We start from the raw sequence: 22,140 nt of genomic DNA, 5'->3' as shown, positions 1-22,140 counted from the left end.
GATTACTTTATTTGGTTAGCATTCTTTGAAAAAAAAAAGAAAAAAATAATTTCCAGGTCTCCTTCAGTGTTTCTTGCATTCGGGTCACTTTTCCCCTTCCAAATTTTATTTACAAACTTCATGCCCATAAAGTGCAATAGTGCAGAGATTTTTCATATAGTTTTAGTCTGTGGGTAGGTAACAGTAGATGTAACTTGCCCCGTGTCTAGTCTTGTTTCTGTGCAAGAAGCATTTGCCCTCAAAAAGTCTCTCTCTCTCTCTCTCTCTCTCTCTCTCTCTCTCTCTCTCTCTCTTGTGTGTGTGTGTGTGTGTGTGTGTGTGTGTGTGTGTGTGTGTGTACATTTACTTTTTTATAGTGTAAAGGTTTTGACCAGATAAGTTTTCTCAGAATTCCACAAGATTATGCTATAATTAACTACTGCAAAAGAATGCATAGTATATAGTTCCTTTTACAGCTAAGTCAGTCATACGGTATGACATTCATGAGATACACCAAACTGTTCAGTCAACTCAGAATGCTGTCTGCATGATAACTCCTTAACATATTTGTATTTACTAGTACACAAGGAATTTGACACAGCTTCCAGTGTCCAATTTTTGTGTCCGTTTAGCTTATTTCACTTCTCCATTGTGCTGATTGTTAGGTGGTGAAAGGAACAGTTCCTGTTCTTGCAAAGTTTAGTTTCAAGTTATTATTTCTAACACAACTAAGAGATTTTCGTTGAAAACCATAGCCAGTAAGATTTTGAAGTAGTAGGTCATGATTTACAGTACCAAAGGTTTTGATAAGGTCACAAAAAATGCACGATACACAGATTCTATAATCGAGACAACTGCAAACATTCGTGACCATGTAATTTATTGTGTAGTTGTGCTGCAGTTTTTCTTGAAGCCATACTGGTTGTTTTACCCAATGTTGTGGGATGAATTATAATTTTCTGTCTGGTCATCTACAGATATTTCAAATATTTTCGAAAAAAGTTTAAATGGTGAGATAGACCTTTTCGTCTTGTTTGCCATTTTTTGGCTGAAGCATATTTTAGCAATCTGGAAAACATCCTGCTTCAAAAGACTAATTGATTACAAGAGAGAATGGATATGCAGTGCTGTGACAGTTCTTTTTATATTATATTGGGATCATCATCCCAACCCAGTGAGTTCAAATGTTTTTCAGGGACACTATAATTTTAATAACATCAGAGCTTGAAACAGAGGAAAGCTTAAAACCCAAGCAGTTTCTCTCTGCCTTACTGGGATTTGTACTTGATGGTGAGCAATCGCGAATTTAATTAAAACAAATCATTGGAGGACTCTCATATGGCACTAGGATCTGTAACAGCTCCATCATTCATCATTAGTTCAGAGGGTCATTTTCTCTCCGTTTCTCTACCAACTTCACTTCCTACAACAAACAAAACAGCTTTGTGTATGTTTTTATCGTTTAAAACAAATGTATTGTTTGCAGTATGCCTTGCTAATTTAAATACTTAGGTCAATTTTTTTATGTGCTTACATGTTTAAGTAATTTAGGATTTCGATTAACTTTTGCCTCCATATGCAATTTCCTCCTCTTAATGCTGGACACTGTAATTCGTTTCGTTTCCCATGATCTAGTTTCATGTGTGTCATTCCATACTGCTACATAAGGGAAACATTCATTAAATATACTTAAGAATTCAGATGAGAATTCATTGTTGTTGTCATTCGTTGAAGTGTGTTACTGACTGATCTCATGATGAACCTTATTATTTTTTTTTAATAAATAACTCCATATTCTTGTGGCTGAAGTTGCTGCATTTTTACTGTGCTGCCTGAATTTAATTCTGATTGTGATAGAAGTAGTGAAACATAGAAAGAGGTTGGAAGATGAATCAAGTAAGTCGTAACACATTGCTTTATTTACATAAATATAATGGAACTATATTTTTACCCTTTATTGCTGTACATCTGGATCACATTTCAGCCACCGTATTGCTCAGTGGCCACTTTCTTCACAGAAATATCTCTGACCTTTTTTCTCCCCCACATCCCACATGTATCTTTCACATCCGTAAGTCATAAGTAGCCTTTCCTGCCAGCCACCCCTGTAGACTACTGTATAATTTGGCTCCCTGATTTGTTACGTGTTTTTGGCTAGCTGTAGCATCATACCCAGATATTGTCATAACTTTAGATTCAGTATGTGTGTCTGCTTCTTAAAGGTATGGTTAAGAAAAACATAGAATTGTATTGCAAGCAATTTTGTATTGTTCTTTAGTCAAGTTCTTGTATGTGAAGAAACAAGGGTGTTCATGTTCAGTATAAAGGTACACTATGTGATCAAAAGTATCTGGACACCCCCAAAAACATAATTTTTTCGTATTAGGTGCATTGTGCTGTTAACTACTGCCAGGTTCTCCATATCGGTGACTTCAGTAGTCATTGGACATTGTGAGAGAGCAGAACAGGGCGCTTGGCGGAACTCATGGGCTTCGAACATGGTCAGGTGAGTGTGTTTCACTTGTCATACGCCTGTACACGAAATTTCCACGCTTCTAAACATCCCTAGGTCCAGTGTTTCCAATGTGATAAGGAAGTGGAAATGTGAAGCGACACGTACATCACAAAAGTGTACAGTTCGACCTCATCTGTTGACAGACAGAGACTGCCAACAGTTGAAGAGGTCATAATGTGTAATAGGCAGACATCTATCCAGACCATCACACAGGAATTCCAAAGTCCATCGGGATCCACTGCAAGTACTATGACAGTTAGACATGATGTGAGAAAACTTGGATTTCATAGTCAAGAGGCTGCTCATAAGCCACACATCACGCCGATAAATGTCAAACAACGCCTCTCTTGGTGTAAGAAGCATAAACATTGGACGACTGAGCAGTGGAAAAACGTTGTGTGGAGTGACGAATCATAGTACCCAATGTGGTATTCGAAGGCAGTGTGTGGGTATGGCTAATGCCTGGTGAACATCATCTGCCAGTGTGTGTAGTGCCAACAGTAAAAATTGGAGGTGGCGGTGTTATGGTGTGGAAGTGTTCTTCATGGAAGGGGCTTACACCCCTTGTGTTGTTAAGCATGGCACTATCACAGCACAGGCCTACATTGATGTTTTAAGCACCTTCTTGCCTCCCACTGTTGAAGAGCAATTTGGGGATGGCGATTGCATCTTTCAACACTGTCGAGCACTTGTTCGTAATGCACGGCCTGTGGTGGAGAGGTTACATAACAACATCCCTGTAATGGACTGGCCTGCACAGAGTCCTGACTGAATCCTATAGAAAACCTTTGGGATGTTTCGGAACGCCAACTTCATGCCAGGCCTTACCGACAGACATCGATACCACTCCTTAGTGCAGCACTCTGTGAAGTATGGGCTGCCATTTCCCAAGAAACCTTCCAGCACTTGATTGAATGTATGCCTGCGAGAGTGGAAACTGTCATTAAGGCTAAGGGTGGGCCAACACCGTATTGAATTCCAATGTTACCACTGAAGGGCGCCACGAACTTGTAAGTCATTTTCAGGCATGTGTCCAGATACTTTTGATCACATAGTGTAAGTTGACAAATCAGGAAGTAACAATGATATGTTATCTGTGTACCACTTTCTGTGCTTCTTTATATGGCTATGTTGTCTTTCATACATTTTATGGGTAAAAATATGATTTAAATTATTTATTTTGTTGTTGCAGGTGTTAGTTTCTATCCAAAGTCTTATCCTTGTCCCAGAACCATTTTTCAATGAACCTGGATTTGAAAGTATGATAAACACACCTAAAGGTAAAACTGAGAGTGCAAATTATAATTATGGTTTAATGGTCAACACAATCAAGTATGCAATGCTGGAACAGATAAGACATCCTGCACATGGTTTTGAAGAGGTGATACGCAGGCACTTCATTCTAAAAAAGAACAGGATATTGAAGGTAGGACTTCAAATTATTTTTATAGTAAAGCCTTTGGTAATCTAGAGAGAGGGGTGGGGAGAAACTACTTGATGAATTTGCTGGTTTCCAAGATCATTGGAATTCCATGACAGTCCTCATTGGTGGTCCCATTGTTATAAAGACTTCTTTCTTAACAAGCTCTAAGCATTTTTGCAGTCTCTAGCTATAAATTGGCCATGTTTGTAAATGGCGTTGTACTGTCATTATCCACGCCCCCCCCCCAGTAAAATGCTTCAGATTCTTGGAGACTTGAATCAGTTTTTGGAGACTTGAATCAGTTTTCACCATAATAGGAGTGCTTGTGTGTGTTTGTATTCATTTATCCATCCAGATAAAGTGACAGAACTTTGACAAATGCAGAGCACACTCTACAAATACCATAAGGCAATCTTTTTACAGTTTCTATGCTTTAATTAGTGTTGCATAATATAAGTCAGTAATTTGATGTTGCATAATTGCTGAGGTGCAAAAACCATGTGTAATAAACCTAGTCTTTCAAAAGTATGTTTATATACTCCACTTCCATCATCGACAGTTTTTTACAGTTTTACACCAATCAAAAAATAGTTAAAATATTAAGCTTCAAATCTACTGGATTCAGTTTATGTAACTAATGACACTACAAAACATGAACCCTTGCCACCAGGTGACTTAGCCAGTAACAGATGGAAACCTTAGCTGTTGACAAGTCCTTTTAATTCTGTATGTACTGCATTCTTTCAATTATCATAAAACGTGGCTAGACAATCAGATGCAAGAATCGTGTCTTAATCACCTGATTTTTCAAAGTGTGTTCACTATCTTTAAAATAGCATGAAAAAGACCTTGTTCTCATTATAGCTTATGCTGAAGAATTGAATGGCTGTTGAGGCAAAACCGATGTTAGCAGGCAAACTCTCGGAGACCAACCACAACTGTAGCATTAGTTTTTCAGACTTGCAAGGCTCCTTCTAAGTCAGTTATATTTTCTTAACTACTCATGGTGGTGAAACTGAATTGACTTATTTGCTTAAAGCTTCCACTAGTTTGGCTGAGGTACTGGTGAATACTCGCATAAAACATATTAAGTGTGTCCATGTGACTCGTGCTCCTAATGAAATTTCATAACATTTAACTGGTGAAATTAGTAGTGAAACAAGGATAAAATTTCTAAATGTGTTGTTCTTACTAAAGGAGAGCAGGAAATAAGTTTAAATAATGTTTCACCCTTTTATATTTAACACACTCTGGAATTCATTTTTATATTTGTAAAAGCACATTTTAATAGATCAATTCCAGTGGAAATATCACCTCCCCACCAAGCATCAGCTCTCCTAAATACATTGTCAAAAAGCCATGCAAGATTAAAAAATAATTAATTTAGAGTAATGAATTCTCAGGAATGTCTAGTTAACATACATAAGTGATTAACATTGTGAGGTCGCATACTACTGTAATAGCCCTTTGAAATGCTGGTACATTAATAACAGGTGGAACTGCCAGATTGTTGAATGCAGACAGACGTGCATGCATTGTGTTGTAAAAGTGCTGGATGTCAGTGGGATGTAGTTCTTGCCTGCTGCACTACATCAATACAGACACAGTTAATACTGTTTGTGGATGACTCTGGAATCATCATCCAACGTCCCATATGTGCTAGATTTGAGACAGATCAGGTGGTGGAGCATGCCAAGACAATATATCAACATTCTGTAGAGCTTGTTGGGTCACAACAAGCGTCATTGTATTGAAAAAAACACCCTCTGGAATACTGTTCGTGATTGGCAGCATAACAGGTAGGTTCACCAGATTGACACAAATTTGCAGTCAAGGTCTGTGGGATAGCCATGAGTGTGTTCCTGTTGTCATATAAAATCACACTGCAGACCATAACCCCAGGTTTAGGTCCAGTGTTCCAACACACAGACACCTTGGTTGCAGACCCTAAACTGGCTCATTCTAACCAACACACGGCTGTCACTGGCACTGAGGCAGAACCAGCTTTCATCAGAAAAGAACACAAGCCTCCACCCTGACCTCCAGTGAGCTCACACTTGACATGACTGGAGTCGCATATGTTGGTGGTTCAGGGCCAGTGGAATACACACTACAAGGCATCTGGTTCCTGCAGCCATATCCCGAACACGATAGTCTTCCCTTTCGGGAGTGCCCATGTGGCTGTCCGGAGCCCGGTCTTCTCGCGGACGTATGTTCCCGTGATCACCGCTGCCAGCAGTCCCATACAGTTGCTACATTCCTACCAAGTCTTTCTGCAGTATTGCAGAAGAAACATCTAGTTTCTCGTAGCGGCATTATTCGACCTCTTTCAAACTCGGTGAGGTGTTGATAATGGTGCCTTTGTCGCCTTAAAGGCACTCTTGACTAACATCAGCTCACCACGTCCAATCTGAAAGGCAACTTAACACTCACGACCATTGCAGTGTATATTTCAATCAAACCCGATTTCCATGCTCATATAGTGGCACTACTACCACCACTCGTTTGCGGCTGGTGTATAATTTGAATAGACATCATCTTTCATATGTAGAAACGTGCCTGCCAACTTTAATGTGTCACACAACTCCTCCTTGGTGTTGCAGTTGTCCTTTTTTTCCCTCTCTTGTGAGTGTATTGAGAGATTATCTCACATTGGAGATTATCTCACATTAATGGAATTAAACAATGCTATAAATTTCAGCAGTCAGTGCTGTTCTGTAGTGACATAGTGTGCTTTTGCCAGTTCAACAAAATGTATAGGGAATTAACAAGTTTGTTTAGTTGAAAATGTGATGAAAAGTGTTACTGATGAGATCCAGGAATTCTGTTCCTATTTTGTTGAGTTGACCCACACCGCTTGAATTTATTAACACTACCTTCATGAAATAAAAACACGATACAGGAACAAAGAGTAGTCAAACACATTTATAATGATAATACAAGAGTATTTTAAGGAGCTCTCCAGCCTCAAGTAGTTAGCATAAAATTTACAGCAGCCCTGAAGAAACTGATTCCCAAGAACAGCATGTCAGATCTCCTTTGACAATAGCAGAAGATTATAAGTACACGTGTAGGAAAGATTTGACACTGCATGTGCTGTTACCTCCATAATCACAAAGACTTGTGTTGAGCAAAAAGTAGCACAGTCAGCAGCAGTGCCAATAAATGGAACTGGAAGATTCGCTGAACACTCAGCCACACCAACACTAGCCACCAGGTATTCATGTGACAATTATTTTGTCTGATAGTCCTGATGGCTGTTCTTGTAGAAAGAGTGGAATTAAAGGTTTGTGTGACACTCTCATAGCAGCTCAAAGGGAAACCCCTCTATCGTGTGCTCAGCACCTTAACAGAAAGAAAATGCAAAGGAGAAAGAAAAACCTCACATCAAAATGTTCCTCATATTGCAGTAGAGCATACATAAGTGTAGTAAGCTAGTCAGGCCTCAGCTGCCAGCTGATACGCATCTCGAGAGTGCCAAGTTATATGTTTAACCTTCCTGTTTTTTCCTGCTACCATATTTCTTAAATTTTGTCTATTTTTTTCTGTTTATGAAGTTACATCAAGCATATTTAACTGTAAATGTAAATTTAGACAGTCTGTAGCTCACGTTTCATTTCTTCTGAACAGCCAGCTATGTAACTCATTAAGGCGTCAGTGTCCATTGGTGACACATCAGGAGGTAGCAAGTTGCATATGTAGGTGTCTGTATGCTTTTATAGTTAACTTCTTCAGTTAGTTGTGCTAGCATGGGTTGGAAGTGTGCATGCTGTGTGCAGATGCAGGGGAGCAGGTCGCAGTTGGCGAACAGCTGGCTGCACTTTTGGCTGTTATCAGTCATTTTGAGGCTACTGCCTCGAGGTTTAGCAGTGTCAGAGAATATGCCCATGGGCACTACTACCAATGCACCTCCTAATGTATCCAATGCGGTGGATCTGCCCTCACATCAGGGTGAGTTGGTGACAATGCATTTGCATCACTCGAGACGAAGGGCCAATTTGGAGGCTTGCCATCTGACCTCGCCCATTTGCCCTGTGTGTGAGCAGGTGGCCTTTCCTTCAGCAGGATTCCAGGAAGCAAACATGGGTAGTGGTTTGCTAGTTATCAGGAGATCCCATGTTAGCTGTGTTATGGAGCCCCTTAGGAAGATGGCTTTCAGGGCTGGAAAGAAAACTGGTGTGCACTTATGCCATCCTCAGTTCGTACGGGTGACTGGTGGAGGTGGTGAAGGGTGCTGGCATCATATGCTGGGTGCAAGCAGAACTCACAATTTGCAGCATTGTTCCCAGAGTTGATCAGGATCCTTTAGTTTGGAGCCAAGTGGAGGGTCTCGGCAAAAGGCTTCATAGAGTCTGTTAAAGTCTTGACAGGAGACTTCCCGACGTGCATTATCGGGTAGGCAATTGCAGCACTCACCTTGATAGGTCAGGGGTTAACTACACAATAAAAGCAGCTACTCAGGTAGCAGAGCCCGTGTGGACTGCATGTGAGGGTTTCTTAGGCTCAACAGTAGTTTGAGGTGCTCTGATCAAATCTCGCCGGTAGATAGGGAAAAAAGTAAGTCAGACGCATTGAGAGTAGACACTTGGCTAGTCAAAATTTTATCAGTAAATTGTCGAAGTACTCATAACAAAGTTTCCGAATTTACTACCTTCCAGGAAAGTTCTCGCACTCAAATTATTCTTGGGACCAAGAGCTGGTTGAAACTCTGGTGGAAAGCTCTGAGATAGCCAGTGAGTCATGGAACATGTATCAGAAAGACAGATCAGATGCCGTAGGAGGGGAAGTGTTCATTGTAGTTGACAAAAACATTCTCTCTATTGAGGTCGAAGTTGTGTGTGACAAGTCTAGATGAAACTGAGTTAATTATGGAATGTTTTTACTGGCCACCCAATTCCAGTGCGACAGTTCTAGAGTCATTCAAAGTAAGTCTATGGTCAGTAGTGCTAAATACCCTCATCATGCAGTATTAGTTGGAGGCAACTTTAATGTACCGTCAAACGGGGTGATTTTGGACACTGGAGCAAATTCGGACAGTATGGCTTATTTGCTCTTTGCCACTGCATAGAAACGACGAGTTACTTATTTTAATGACTGTGCGCCAGTTATTTTAAGTGCAAGATTGCATTTATCGCTTTCCACAACTTTTATTTTGAGCCAATTGTTTCCCTAGGTGAATAATTGACAAACAGTCTGTGTTAAAAAGCCATGCGTTATCGTAAAGTGGAAACTTTCTGTTGTTGCACCGAGCGGGAAGTTATTGTAACCGTATTTGTCGACGCGCTCAGTAGCTAACAGCAGTGAGACAATTTCTGTTCAAGTTTGTCGAGTTTCTCGTGTAAGGTTATAAAATGACGGCAGTTTTTGTAAAACTGTGTACTGTGTGGGGTGATTTCAGACAATGCCAAGAACGTATAAGAGCAGGAGAGGTGCTACAGTACAGTGAAATTATGACCCGGAACTTTTAGATAAAGCTGTTCATGATATTCAGAGTGGTAAATTATCGTACAGAAAAGTGTGTGATTTGTATGGTATACCTAAATCAACCCTACAAAATAAAGTGCAGGAAGCACATCCGAAAAAAATGGGAGGACAGCCAGTGCTAAATGAAGAAGAAGAAGAAGAAGAAGAAGAAGAAGAAGAAGAAGAAGAAGAAATGTTGTAGCAGGGTATGTTGAGGGCTACACATTGGGGATTTCCCTTCACTAAATTGGATATTAGATATTTAAAGGCTACCTTGATAAATCTCGCTGAAAAGAGAAGAAATTTCATAATTTGCTAGGAGAGGAATGAGTGCATTTATTACTCAAACAACAGTCAGAAGATCTTTCCGTTCACTTAAGCGAAAATATTAAACGAGCTCGTGCAGAAGTGAACAAAGACATGTTAAGATGTTTTTCTCCAATATCAAGGCAAAGCTGGAAAATCTCCCACCCAGCAACGTGATCAACTATGATGAAACCAACATATCAGATGATCCAGGCAAGCAGCAGATAATTATGAAACGAGGGAGTAAGCATGCTGAAAAAGTGATGGACTCGTCAAAATCTAGTGTCTCAATAGTGATGGCAACTAGTGCTGATGGTAAACTGCTTCCTCCGTACGTCCTTTACAAATTGGAGCATTTGTGGGACACGTGGCAAGAGGGTGGGCCACAAGGAACCCCTTTCAATAGGAACAAAAGTGGATGGTTTGACCTGCCAGTATTTGAAGACTGGTTCTTTACAATTGCTTTGCCCTATTTGAAGAGGTAAAACAGGCCAATAGTCATGATTGGAGACAATTTATCCAGTCACTTGTCTTTACGTGTTAATGAAGAGTGTGAGCGGAACAATATTTCATTCAGCGGAACAATATTTCATTCATTTTCTGTCCCCCCAATAGCACGCACCTCCTCCAACCGCTTGATGTAAGCTTCTTTGGGCCAATGAAAGCAGTGTGGCGAGAGCTGTATTAACTGATTGGAAGAAACACACTCATGGGACCATTTCCAAGGATGCCTTTCCATCTCTTCTGAAGCAGAAAAAATTTCAGCAAACTCCAAGGAAAACGTAAAGGGTGGATTTCACACCACGTGCCTAATCCCTTTTGATCCAGATGATGTCTTACGAAAATTGCCTGATAATGAGGAGAGTCAGCATAGCAATGCAGGCACATAGTCTTCCACTTTTGAAGAAATGCTCAAAGAAATTTGTTATTCTCCAAATAAGCTTGGTAGCTCCCACTGCCGCCACAAACTAGACGTTCAACCTGGAAAATAAATCACTAGCCGAGATTTTCAAGGAAACGAAAACAGTTCTGAAACAAGTGACAGTGCTTCTAGCAGTAGTGAAAGTGAAAACGACACATCATCCAATAGGCTTTGCTTGTTGCAGAGTACAAATATAAACTTGGAAACAAGGAGCAAACAAGGCAGTATGTTGTACTGGCCACAAATGTTGGTGCTATGGAAGTAAGTGTGAAATTCTTGCACCCACACGAGAACAGTAAAAACACATTTGTGTTTCCTAATGTCCCCGATGAAGATACAATACAAAAATTGCAGATTTCGAGAATACTTCCCACACCAGTTGAGAAGAGAGGAATGTTCATTTTTCGAGAAGGTGTGCGTCAGACTCGAAGACAATCATTTATTTAGTGTTTGCAACTTAATTTAGAATGATGAGTGAGAGAAATTATTTTGATCTTTTAGTTAAATTACTTTGTTAGTTTGTCTCTGTCTGTTTCTAAAATTTCAGTTAAGAACTGTAAAAAATTTTATTTAAATTCTTGCAAAATAAAAACTTATCTGTAATATATAAAATTCATTATATCATTCCATATCACTTATTCGTAACAAGGGGCTACCTTAAAATGTGTAAAATGTCACCAAAATCAAATAAAAAGCATGTAGAATTTTTTTAAGTTTCTAACTCTCCAAATTCATCCCTATATACTGTAACTTTGGACAGAGATGTAAAAAACATGTGTTCGAAGTCACCACAATCCATGAGGTGACTTCTGACACTTGATTTAACTGCCTCAGATAAATATACTTATGCGTACACTTTCTGGTTCTGGGATATTTTATTAGTTACAAATATACGCTACCACTTCCATAACTGTCAATTTAATCTAACAATATATACGAAAGTTACAATCAAAATAACGACAAAACCATCCGAAATCACCTGTTTGAGGGTACCAAATATAGTCTGGGATGTGTATGGATTTGTTTAGAGAGGTACAGACAGACAGCCTTGCAAAGTCCTTTTGAACAATTTTCTGAAAACTGTCTTGAGCAGCTAATTCAGCAACCCACATACAATGAAAATACCAGAGACCTTAATAGCTACAAACAGGCCAGACCTTATCGTGTGTCATTAGGAGTGGGCTATAGTGATCATGATGTCATTATAGAAACTATCATTACTGAAGTTAATAATCCAGTCAAGAAGGCAAGGAGAGAGGTAGAGGAATTGTAGGCAAAGTTTAAGAAGACGGTAAATTATGGTCTGGAGAACCATATACCTAATAAGTAGGTTAAGGATGGAGGAGACTCGCCATGCTTTAACAGCAAAATTAGAAAATTCTGAGAAAGCAGAAAATGACACAAAAATGTTAGTAGAGATTCGTGTGTCTGTGAAAGTCTATGCATGAAGCATACAACTACTGCTACAGTCAAACATTACCAATAGGTCTGGCAGAGAACCCAAGAAAATTTAGGACCTAAGTAAAATCGCTAAGCATGTCTAGGGATTCCGTCCAGCCATTCATTGACAAGTCTGGTGTGGCAGTTGAAGATAGCAAAATTTTGCATTTAAGATTGTTCATACAGAAGAATTGTATAGACAGAACATTTGACCATCATGTGGACATCCTATGTGGATGATACATTAATATGCACACCTGGCATAGAGAAACAACTGAAAGAGTTAAAAACAGGTAAGTTGCCAGATCCTGATGCAATTGCAATTTGGTTTTGGAGAGACTACACTACGGCATTGGCCTCTTACCTAGCTTGCATTTATCGCAATTATCTTGCCCAGTGCAAAGACCCAAGTGACTAGAAAAAAGTGAAGGCGATTCCTATAAATAATAAGGGCAAAATAACAAACCAACAAAATTACAGACCAATATTCTTAACATTGGATTACTGCAGAATCCTTGAATATATTCTCCATTTGAATGTAATAAATTTTCTTGACCCTGAGGAGCTTATGACCATGAATTAAACTGCAGAATCCTTGAATATATTCTCCATTTGAATGTAGTAAGTTTTCTTGACCCTGAGAAGCTTATGACCATGAATCAACATGCTCACGCGAAACTCAGCTTGCCCTTTTTTCGCGATATATTGCAAACTGTGGATTAAGGGCGACAGGCAGATTCCATATTTCTAGATTTCTGGAAAGCATTTGACATGTTGCTCCATTGCAGACTGTTAAAGAAGGCAAGAACATATGGAATGGGTTACCAGGAATGAGTGTGGTTTGAAGAGTTCATAAGTAATATAACCCAACATGCTACCCTCTACAGTGAGTATTCATCAGATACAAGGATATTGTCATAAGTGCCTCAGGAAAGAGTTATATGACTGCTATTATATACTATATACATAAATTATCTGGCAGACAGGATGGGCAACAGTCTGCTGCTGTTTGTTAATGATGCTGTGGTGTAGGGGAAGGTGTCGTTGAGTGAGAGGAGGAGGAGGAGACAAGAAGACTCAAAGAAAATTTTTAGTTGGTGTGTTGAGTGGCAGCAAGCTCTAAATGTAGAAAAAAAGAAGTTAATGCAGATAAATAGGAAAAAACAAACCCATAAGGTTCAGATGCAGAATTGGTAATGTGCTGTTTGACACAGTCCTGTCATTTAAATATGTGTGTGTGTAATGTTGCAGAGTGACGTGAATAGTATGAGCATGTGAGGATTGTGGTAGGGAAGGCTAACGGTCAACTTCAGTTTATTGGGAGTATTTTGGGAAACTGCAGTTCATCTATAAAGGGAACTGCATACAGGACACTAGTGCAACCTATTCTTGAGTACTGCTATAGCATTTGGGATCTGTACCAGGTTGGATTAAAGGAAGATTCCAACACAATTCAGAGGCAGGCTGCTAATTTGTTGCCATGGGTATGAAGAACGTGCAAGTGTTAGGAGGTGCTTTGGGAACTCAAGTGGGAGTTCCTGGAGGGAAGTTAAAGTTCGTTTTGAGGAACACTATTGAGAAAATTTAGAGAATCGGCCTTTGAAACTGACTGCAGATTGATTCTACTGCTGGCAACATTTTGCATAAGGACCACAAAGACAAGATATGAGAAAGTGAGGCTCACACAGAGACAGATACACAGTTGTTTTCCTGCACTCAGTTTTGTGAGTGGAACAGAAAGGGAAATGACTAGGAGTTGTACATGGTACACTCTGCCACACACCATATGGTCACTTGTGGAGAATGTATGTATGTATACAGGGTGTTACAAAAAGGTACGGCCAAACTTTCAGGAAACATTCCTCACACACAAATTTTCTACATCTACATACATACTCCACAAACTGACCTTTTCCAATTAAATTTGCCATTGATGCCTGCAGAGAACAACCACCTTCAGTGCACATCTGTGTGAGCTCCAGTTTCTGATTTTACATTAGTGATAATTTTACGAGATAGTTGTTGCTTGACTCTTTTTGAAATGCATGCCCTTAGAATTTTAACAGTAAATATTTCTGTGATACATAATGCCCCTCTTACAGCATCTGCAACTGGGATTTGGAAAATCTCCATGTCTCAAAATAATTGCATGTTCTGTCAGCCAACCAACACACTCTCACTAATCTCGTCGCACAGCTCCTTTCCCAGTTTCTCATTTGTAAGGGTGTTAGCATACAGAATGATCGAAGACGCTCCATTACTACAGTGTCGCGACAACCTTACATCAGTTGCAACTAACAACTAAGAGCCTGCAGGGATGGCCACAAAATAAGTTTTATTTTGTAATTCTGCAGAAAAGTATGTGTGCAACTTTTCATGTCATATTTCAATATTCCAGGATTTAGGGTGAAACACGTTTTAAATAATGAATGCACTATGAATTTCTTGGGTCTTTTTCAAACTAATCCGATTGCCTCTGGTCTGGGTATGGTGTTCAGACATAACTCACCTACAGCAACTGTGTAGAGCTTGTGTACACCTGTAGAAAGGCATTATGTGTCATCTCTCAAATTTTGCAAGTACTATTTGTCCTGTTGAGTGCTGGAGAAATGTTACGAGCAAGCTGTAGAATGGCATATCCTATGAACCGTGAAGCTGTTACGTTATATTACAGTTGATGAGAAGCTAGTGAGCTGCTACAGCCCATAGGCTATAAAATTACCACCACACAAGAGTCACTGACACACCATACTCTTGTCAACCCTCCAATTAAATAACTTCTAAAAATAATTAACTAGCAACAAGGCCTTGTTTTATTTTTACAAGTGTTTCCTTTTATAAATGGCTTCAGAGATCTTGATGTTTTATGACATAGTTGGAGTGAAAGGCCACCTTAGCTGCTGGAGAGTTCTCGAGTAATTTTTGATGTGCTGTGTTTAAAAAGTAAAATAAAGCATATTGAGTAGTTTTTAAATTAACATGTAGTGAGCCTAATTCTGATAGAAATCATACACATCTTGTGTCTTCAGAATTTTATTTGGAGAATGGAAAATACTATGATCCAAAATTTGAAATAATAGTAATACTAATAATAATAATAATAATAATACACTGATTATACAACAGTATATGAACATTTATTTATTTTTTCACTTTAATCAAAAAAATTGCAATCGAATAAATGCACCAGTTGCACTTTTATTTGAAATGTCACAACCGATTACAGCCCTCAAGGCTATCTGCCAATGGTTATACATCTATCATTGTGAGAGTACACACACTGATTGACTGTTGTTGTCACAATGATAAGCATATAGCAACTGGTGTGTGTGTGTGTGTATTCAATTGCAAATCTATACTACAGTGTGGAACCTGCCTCGCACTGCCTCATAAATTGGACAGGAAATACATAACAGATGTTGTTGTTAAACAAAGTTAGTTTCATAGACAGTTTTGAGTGTGGTTGTTGCTCTCACGTAAAACAGTTTACAGGTTTTATTAATATACATCTACAGAGTACTCTGCAATTAACACTTGGTGTTTCGCAGAGAATGCATAGAACTACTTTGACTATTTCTGTGCTGTTCCACTCCTGACTAGCATGTGGGGAAAAACTAACCCATAAATATTTTTGTGGAAGCACTAATTTCTCTCAATTTATCATGGTAATTTCCCCATATGGAGGTGAACATGAGCAAAATATTTTGGTATTCAGAGGTGAAAGTTGACGATCGAAATTTCGTGAAAAGATCTCACTGCCTTTGTTTTAACGATTACCACCCTAACTTGTTTATCATATACAGGACATTTTCTCCCAAATTTTGTGATAATACAAAATGAGTTACTTGTCTCGGAACTTTTTTGATGACCTCCATCAGTCCCTTGTTGTAAGTATCCCATACCACTCGGTAGTTATCTAGAAGAGGATGGACAGATGTAGTGTAGGCAGTCTTTTTAGTAGATGTTTCACCTTTGTGTTCTGCTGATGAAACAGAGTATTTGATTCATCTGCCGCCCAAAAACAGTTCTTTAGTTCTTTATGCTTGACATAATTTCTAATATGTGACATAGTAGCAGTTCTCTGTTTGCAGTAATATTTGCTTATTCATTACCACTCGGAAATGGTTCCTCCACCAACTGTAACTCGTAGTTACATGTACAGTAACATATTCGTGCTCATCACTGTCATCACGAGACCATGTTAGAATTGGATAAAAGATAAAATAAATTCTCTACATGGACACTTTGTGACATTATTCCTTTGTAAAAGGAAACATGTCATGTGACTAGGACAGCCATGTTTGTTCAAAATAGTGTGGATTGTAACTTCGCAGTAGAAGCAGACAAGTGACCATGGGTAACATCTTTACAGGCAGATACAATAGCATGCCATTTACATCTTTTCAGTGTATTGATGTTGGTGAGATGAACTATGAAGGCCGGCCGAAGTGGCCGTGCGGTTAAAGGCGCTGCAGTCTGGAACCGCAAGACCGCTACGGTCGCAGGTTCGAATCCTGCCTCGGGCATGGATGTTTGTGATGTCCTTAGGTTAGTTAGGTTTAACTAGTTCTAAGTTCTAGGGGACTAATGACCTCAGCAGTTGAGTCCCATAGTGCTCAGAGCCATTTGAACCATTTGAACTATGAAATTCCATCATCACTGGAATATTACTATATGGAAAAAGCCAAGGTTGAACACACAGAGTTCTTAAGTTCACACTGACATAAATCTATGTAAAAGTCTATAGATACAGTTTGTCTCCAATTGTTTGTGTAAAAATCTTCCATTGTACTCGTCATTTGCCAGGTGAAACGTTTCCTGTTCATGGGTTTGTACCAATTTATAGCCACTAGATCACATGTAACCCACATCCAGTATTGTGGCACAGCTTTAAGAAGCTAGTTCAATGCAGTATGTAATTAGTTCTCTCTAAGACCTGGGACTTCATTCAAAGTTTTGCGTGTATATAACAACTTGCCCTCTCCTTTAACTGTTTTAAAATAAGTTGCTAGCCCGTAACCCTTAAGGTGAATGGACACACTTTCTGTGACTTTCTGTGATGTTGCATCCTAATGAGCATTACTAATGGAATGTTGTTCAGTTATAACCCTAGTCCAGCCTGAGCTACAGCGTTTCTCATTTATGCCATTCTCTGAGTAGTGGTTAGCTATGTTGAATCTCTGTATCTCGGAAACAGTTACCCTAGAAAAGACGTCAGGAATATTGGAACTGTATGGCATTTAATATCTAGATGTATGGATACAATGATAGTTTCAGCAATCAGACATGCAGTTACCCTCTTGCCTATAGCATTTAGATATGGATCATAGCCTGTGTAATGCTGTCAAGTGAGATCCAAAGTATCAGTTGCACTAAAGTTATTCCTCCATTTTATGGAGCACTTCTCCAAGCTTTCATTCACACCTTCAGTGGAAAAATTCATCCAGGGCATGCCGTAACAATCAGAAACTAATACAATCTTCATTGTGAAGTTCATTCTCAGTGACAGGCTCGTTGTCACCCACAGATGTGAAATTGGAGCTGAGGTCAAAACTTTCGCCAATGACGATAAAATTGGAACCGGTTATAACGACATCGAAGGGGCTGGACTATTCATGGTCGTTATAGCCAATACTCATACAAACTGGGTGTTTGCTTTTTGTCTGTAAATTTTAGGGTGCCATAGAATTAACATTTCAAAAAGTAGCAGAAATGAAATATGCTTGCTGTATTTACAGTACAAAATTTGTGCAGAGAGACTGAAGAGGAATTTACCTTTAATTTATGCAGTACCTACAGCAATAAAATGCCAGCAGCCTGTTAAAATAAATTAAGAAAGGAATAGCAACCATGTACACCATTCAATAATGTTGAAAACAGTCAGGTATAATGAATGAGATGAAATGTTGAGGATGTTTAAAACTTACTGCAAGTGCTGTGTAGTATAATAGTCATGAATGACATAACTTCATTCCAGATAGTGTATTACAAAAATTAATGAACAGTACAAAAATGAAAGGACAGTATTCTATACCGATACGTAAATTACACGAAGGACTACACTTTCTCGTATGTTTCTCCTTAAAATGTTGTAGAAATGTGATATACTGTACCTAACACATTGAAAATATCTCACACACACAACAACGAAACATCAGTAAAAAATACACTATTAATCCAACTCTGTACTTTGAAAAGGTAACACATTTTGGAATATTGTTTTTCTACAATCACAGCAAAGATAGTGTTGTTTAGTTTTTTTAACTACTTGCTTTAACTTTGAAATGCTATACAGCACAGTATACAGTCCTACTTAAGGTAATCGGTTAGCTTTGTTTGCTTTTTGCATTTAAGATGTGTGTATGTGTTTTGCATTTGGCGATGCTTTTGTTTTAATGCCTGATTTGAAACTAACAATATAAAGAAAACAAGAGTTCGAAAATAAGCGTTACATTGTTGTTACTGATCCCCAAATATGTAACAAACAAAAACGAACATTGGATGTTACGATATATTTCTTCAAAAAGTAATTAAAAATACGTTGTTTTATATGATATGTTGCAATAAGCGATTTAGTTCTAAGCAATTTTTAAATATAGCATTTACGTAAGATTTACTGTTAGATTTTGCTGTAAGAGCCAATATGTCATTAGAAGCAATGTTGCTGTAAACAGTATTGACTGTAATGGTAAACTGTAATACAATATTTTCAGTGTGAGATGTTGCATATTACAAACTTTATACTCTGTAACTTCAGTATTTTTCCTTTCAATTAGTAGCTTCATAGTTCTGCAGAATACCAAAAACACAGCACAGTTCACATGAAACTTTTTTTTACAAGTTTCATTGGACCAAATTGAGGAGCAAATCTCAAAGGTCATGGAACATGTCAGTACATGAAATTACAACATAAAAGTAATAACATATAAAAATAAAATGTTTATGAACCCAAAAAAAGTCAATCCGTAAATTTAAGTGCAATCAACAATACAACAAGAATCAGCTTACTGACCCATGAGGAAACTCTTCAGTTTAGAGTTGAAAGTGCACAGATTACTGCTTAGATTTTTGAATTTGAGTGGTAGATTATTGAAAATGGATGCAGCAGTATACTACACACCTTTCTGCACAAGAGTTACGGAAGTCCGATCCAAATGCAGGTTTGATTTATGCTGAGTATTAACTGAGTGAAAGCTGCTTGTTCTTGGGAATAAGCTAATGTTGTTAACAAGAAATGACAGTAAGGAATATATATATTGAGAGGCCTGTGTCAAAATAGCCAGACTCATGAACAGGGGTTGACAAGAGGTTCGTGAACTTACACCACTTATTGTCCAAACTGCATGTTTGGGCCAAAAATATCCTTTTAGAATGGGAAGAGCTACCCCAGAATATAATAATACGACATGAGAATTAAAATAAGCAAAGTAGACTAATTTTTATGTCGAATGATCATTCACTTCATATACCTTTCGGATAGTAAAAATGGCAGCAGTAAGTCTTTGAACAAGATCCTGAATGTCAGGTTTTGTTGAATTGTGTATTAGAAATGGTAAAAACTGAGTCTTTGTGTGATTTAGCATTAGTTTATTTTCTACAAGACATGAACTTAGATCATGAAGTGCATTGTTCGAAACCGAGTCAATGTTACACACATCATCCTTTACTACCAAGCTAGTGTCATCAGCAAACAGAAATGTTTTAGAGTTACCTGTAATACTAGAGGGCATATCATTTATGTAAATAAGGAACAGGAGTGGCCCCAACACTGATACATGGGGCACCCCTCCCTTGACCTACCCCACTCAGACCCCACATTACAGCCATTTTCAATGTTGTGAATTATGTCCTTTTGCTATCTGTTGTTAAAGTAAGAGGTGAACCAATTGTGAGTTACTTCTCATATTGCATAATGGTCCAACTTCTGGAGCAATATTTTATGATCAACATAACTGAATACCTTAGTTAAATCAAAAAAATACCTAGTGTTCAAAACATTTTGTTTAACCCATCCAGTACCTCACAGAGGGAAGAGAATATAGCATTTTCCGTTGTTAAGCCACTTCTAAAGCCAAACTATACATTTGATAGCAAATCGTGTGATATAAAATGATCAATTATCCTTCCATACACAGCCTTTTCAATAACTTAAGCAAATACTGATGGCATAGAAATAGGTCTAAAATTGTCTACCTTATCCCTTTCCCCCTTTTTATAAAGCGGCTTTAGTATTGAGTACTTCAATCGTTCAGGAAACTGACCATTTCTAAAGGAAAAATTACAAGTGTGGCTAAATACAGGGCTAACATGTGCAGCACAGTACTGTAATATTGAGCTAGGCACTCCATCACAACCATGAGAGCCCTTAGTCTTCAGCAATTTAATTATTGCCTCAATGTCCCCCTTGTCTGCATCACAGAGGAGAATTTCCGACATCAATCTCGGAAAGGCATTTGCCAAGAGAGTATGATTCCCTGTAGAAGCTAAATTTTTATTTAATTCACCAGCAATACTCAGAAAATGATTGTTAAATACTGTACATATATCTGATTTATCAGTAACAGAAATATTTTTACTGCGAACTGACTTTATATCATCGAACTCGTGCTGCTGACCAGACACTTCCTTCACAACTGACCATAGGGTTTCAATTTTATCCTGCGACTTAGCTATTTACTTTGCCTACCTAATAACATGTTTAGGGACCTTACAGTACTGTTTCTAATGGGCCACTGTAGCTGGATTGTGACTACTTCTAACTTTTTTATGTAATTCCCACTTTGATCTACATGATATACTTACACCAACTCTCAAAGAGCATGAGAAATGTGTTACGGAAAGCATTATATTTATCATCTGTGTTATCAGCACTATAAACATCCTGTCACTCTCGTTCCATTCCCACTTTTACTAACAGAATGCCCATCTAGTAATGAAGAATGAATAAAAATATTGTCTATGGCTGTGCTATTGTTCCCCTGCACCCTAGTTGGAAAAAACCACAGTCTGCATCAGATCATATGAATTTAGGAGATCTACCGACATCCTTTTTCTTGCACCATCATACACAATTTGTATTGAAGTCACCACATATAACTAATTTCTAGTACTTCCTGCAAAGTGAATCAAGAGCCCTCTCTAGCTTGAGCAGAAATGCTATGAAGTCTGAGTTAGGGGACCTATAAACAACAATAATTAGAAGTTTAGTTTCACTAAATTCAACTGCCCCTGCACAACATTCAAATATCTGTTCAGTGCAGTGCCATGATAGGTCTATGGACTCAAATGAAATACTGTTTTTTTACATACATAGCCACTCCCCCACCCCGCAAGGAACTCCTCGAAAACCAGCCAAGCTAATCTGTATCCTGGTAAAGGAAGCCTCTGAATTATCAAATTATTTAAGTGGTGCTCCGACATACCAATAATTTGAGAGGCAATATCTGTGAGCAGTTCACTAACTGTATCTCTAGTACCTCTTATATTTTGATGAAATATGCTAATCCTTCTCTACTTGGAAACATGACATCTGAAGGTGAGCTCTTACAGGGACTACCTTTAAGCAGGTATACCTGTCAGCTGACTTCAAACCAAAAAAGGTATACCTCTAACACAAACTACTACAGGAATGTTTCCATGAGTGATCCCACCACCACCCACTACATTGTCTCCTATAAGCTTTGTCAGCCTCCCCTTCCCATACTTATTGAGGTGCAAGCCATGCCTAGTGAAACCTGATCTACTGATTGATGCAACTGGCACCACTGGAATGTGACCCATGCCCTCTGCCATCAGCACCCTCTGCAGCCCCCTGTTGATGCTCCTAACAGCCGCATTAAGATAGGCTAATCATGACGCAACAGTTGCATGAAATGCACATTAGTGTCACCAGTTTGAGTTGCTATCTTTACCAGGTCACCACCTACATCATATTCCCAGTCCCTATCAAGTCTGTTCCCTACTCCACCCCCTATCACTACCTGATCCTCCTTTGTAAAATTCCTGCATAACTCCCCTATGCTGTCAGTCACCTGAGCCAACCCTGCACTAGGCTTCACAATGCTGGTGACCTGGTACTCACTCCCCAACACT

General features: G+C 38.7%; 1 protein-coding gene across 2 annotated transcripts in view; it reads left to right on the top strand.

Annotated features, from left to right (window-relative positions):
- The window catches only part of LOC126483764 (baculoviral IAP repeat-containing protein 6-like), a 140,843-nt gene that overhangs the window by 116,701 nt on the left and 2,002 nt on the right, over positions 1 to 22,140 (top strand). For both annotated transcript variants that reach the window (XM_050106910.1, XM_050106911.1), the window contains exon 6: positions 3,687 to 3,920. In XM_050106910.1, the coding sequence (XP_049962867.1) occupies positions 3,687 to 3,920 (234 nt within the window). The remainder of the gene's footprint in view (positions 1 to 3,686; positions 3,921 to 22,140) is intronic.

This window comes from Schistocerca serialis, chromosome 6 (assembly GCF_023864345.2).
Source record: "Schistocerca serialis cubense isolate TAMUIC-IGC-003099 chromosome 6, iqSchSeri2.2, whole genome shotgun sequence".
Lineage (NCBI taxonomy): Eukaryota > Metazoa > Arthropoda > Insecta > Orthoptera > Acrididae > Schistocerca > Schistocerca serialis.
This window is presented reverse-complemented; position numbering and strand designations above follow the sequence as displayed.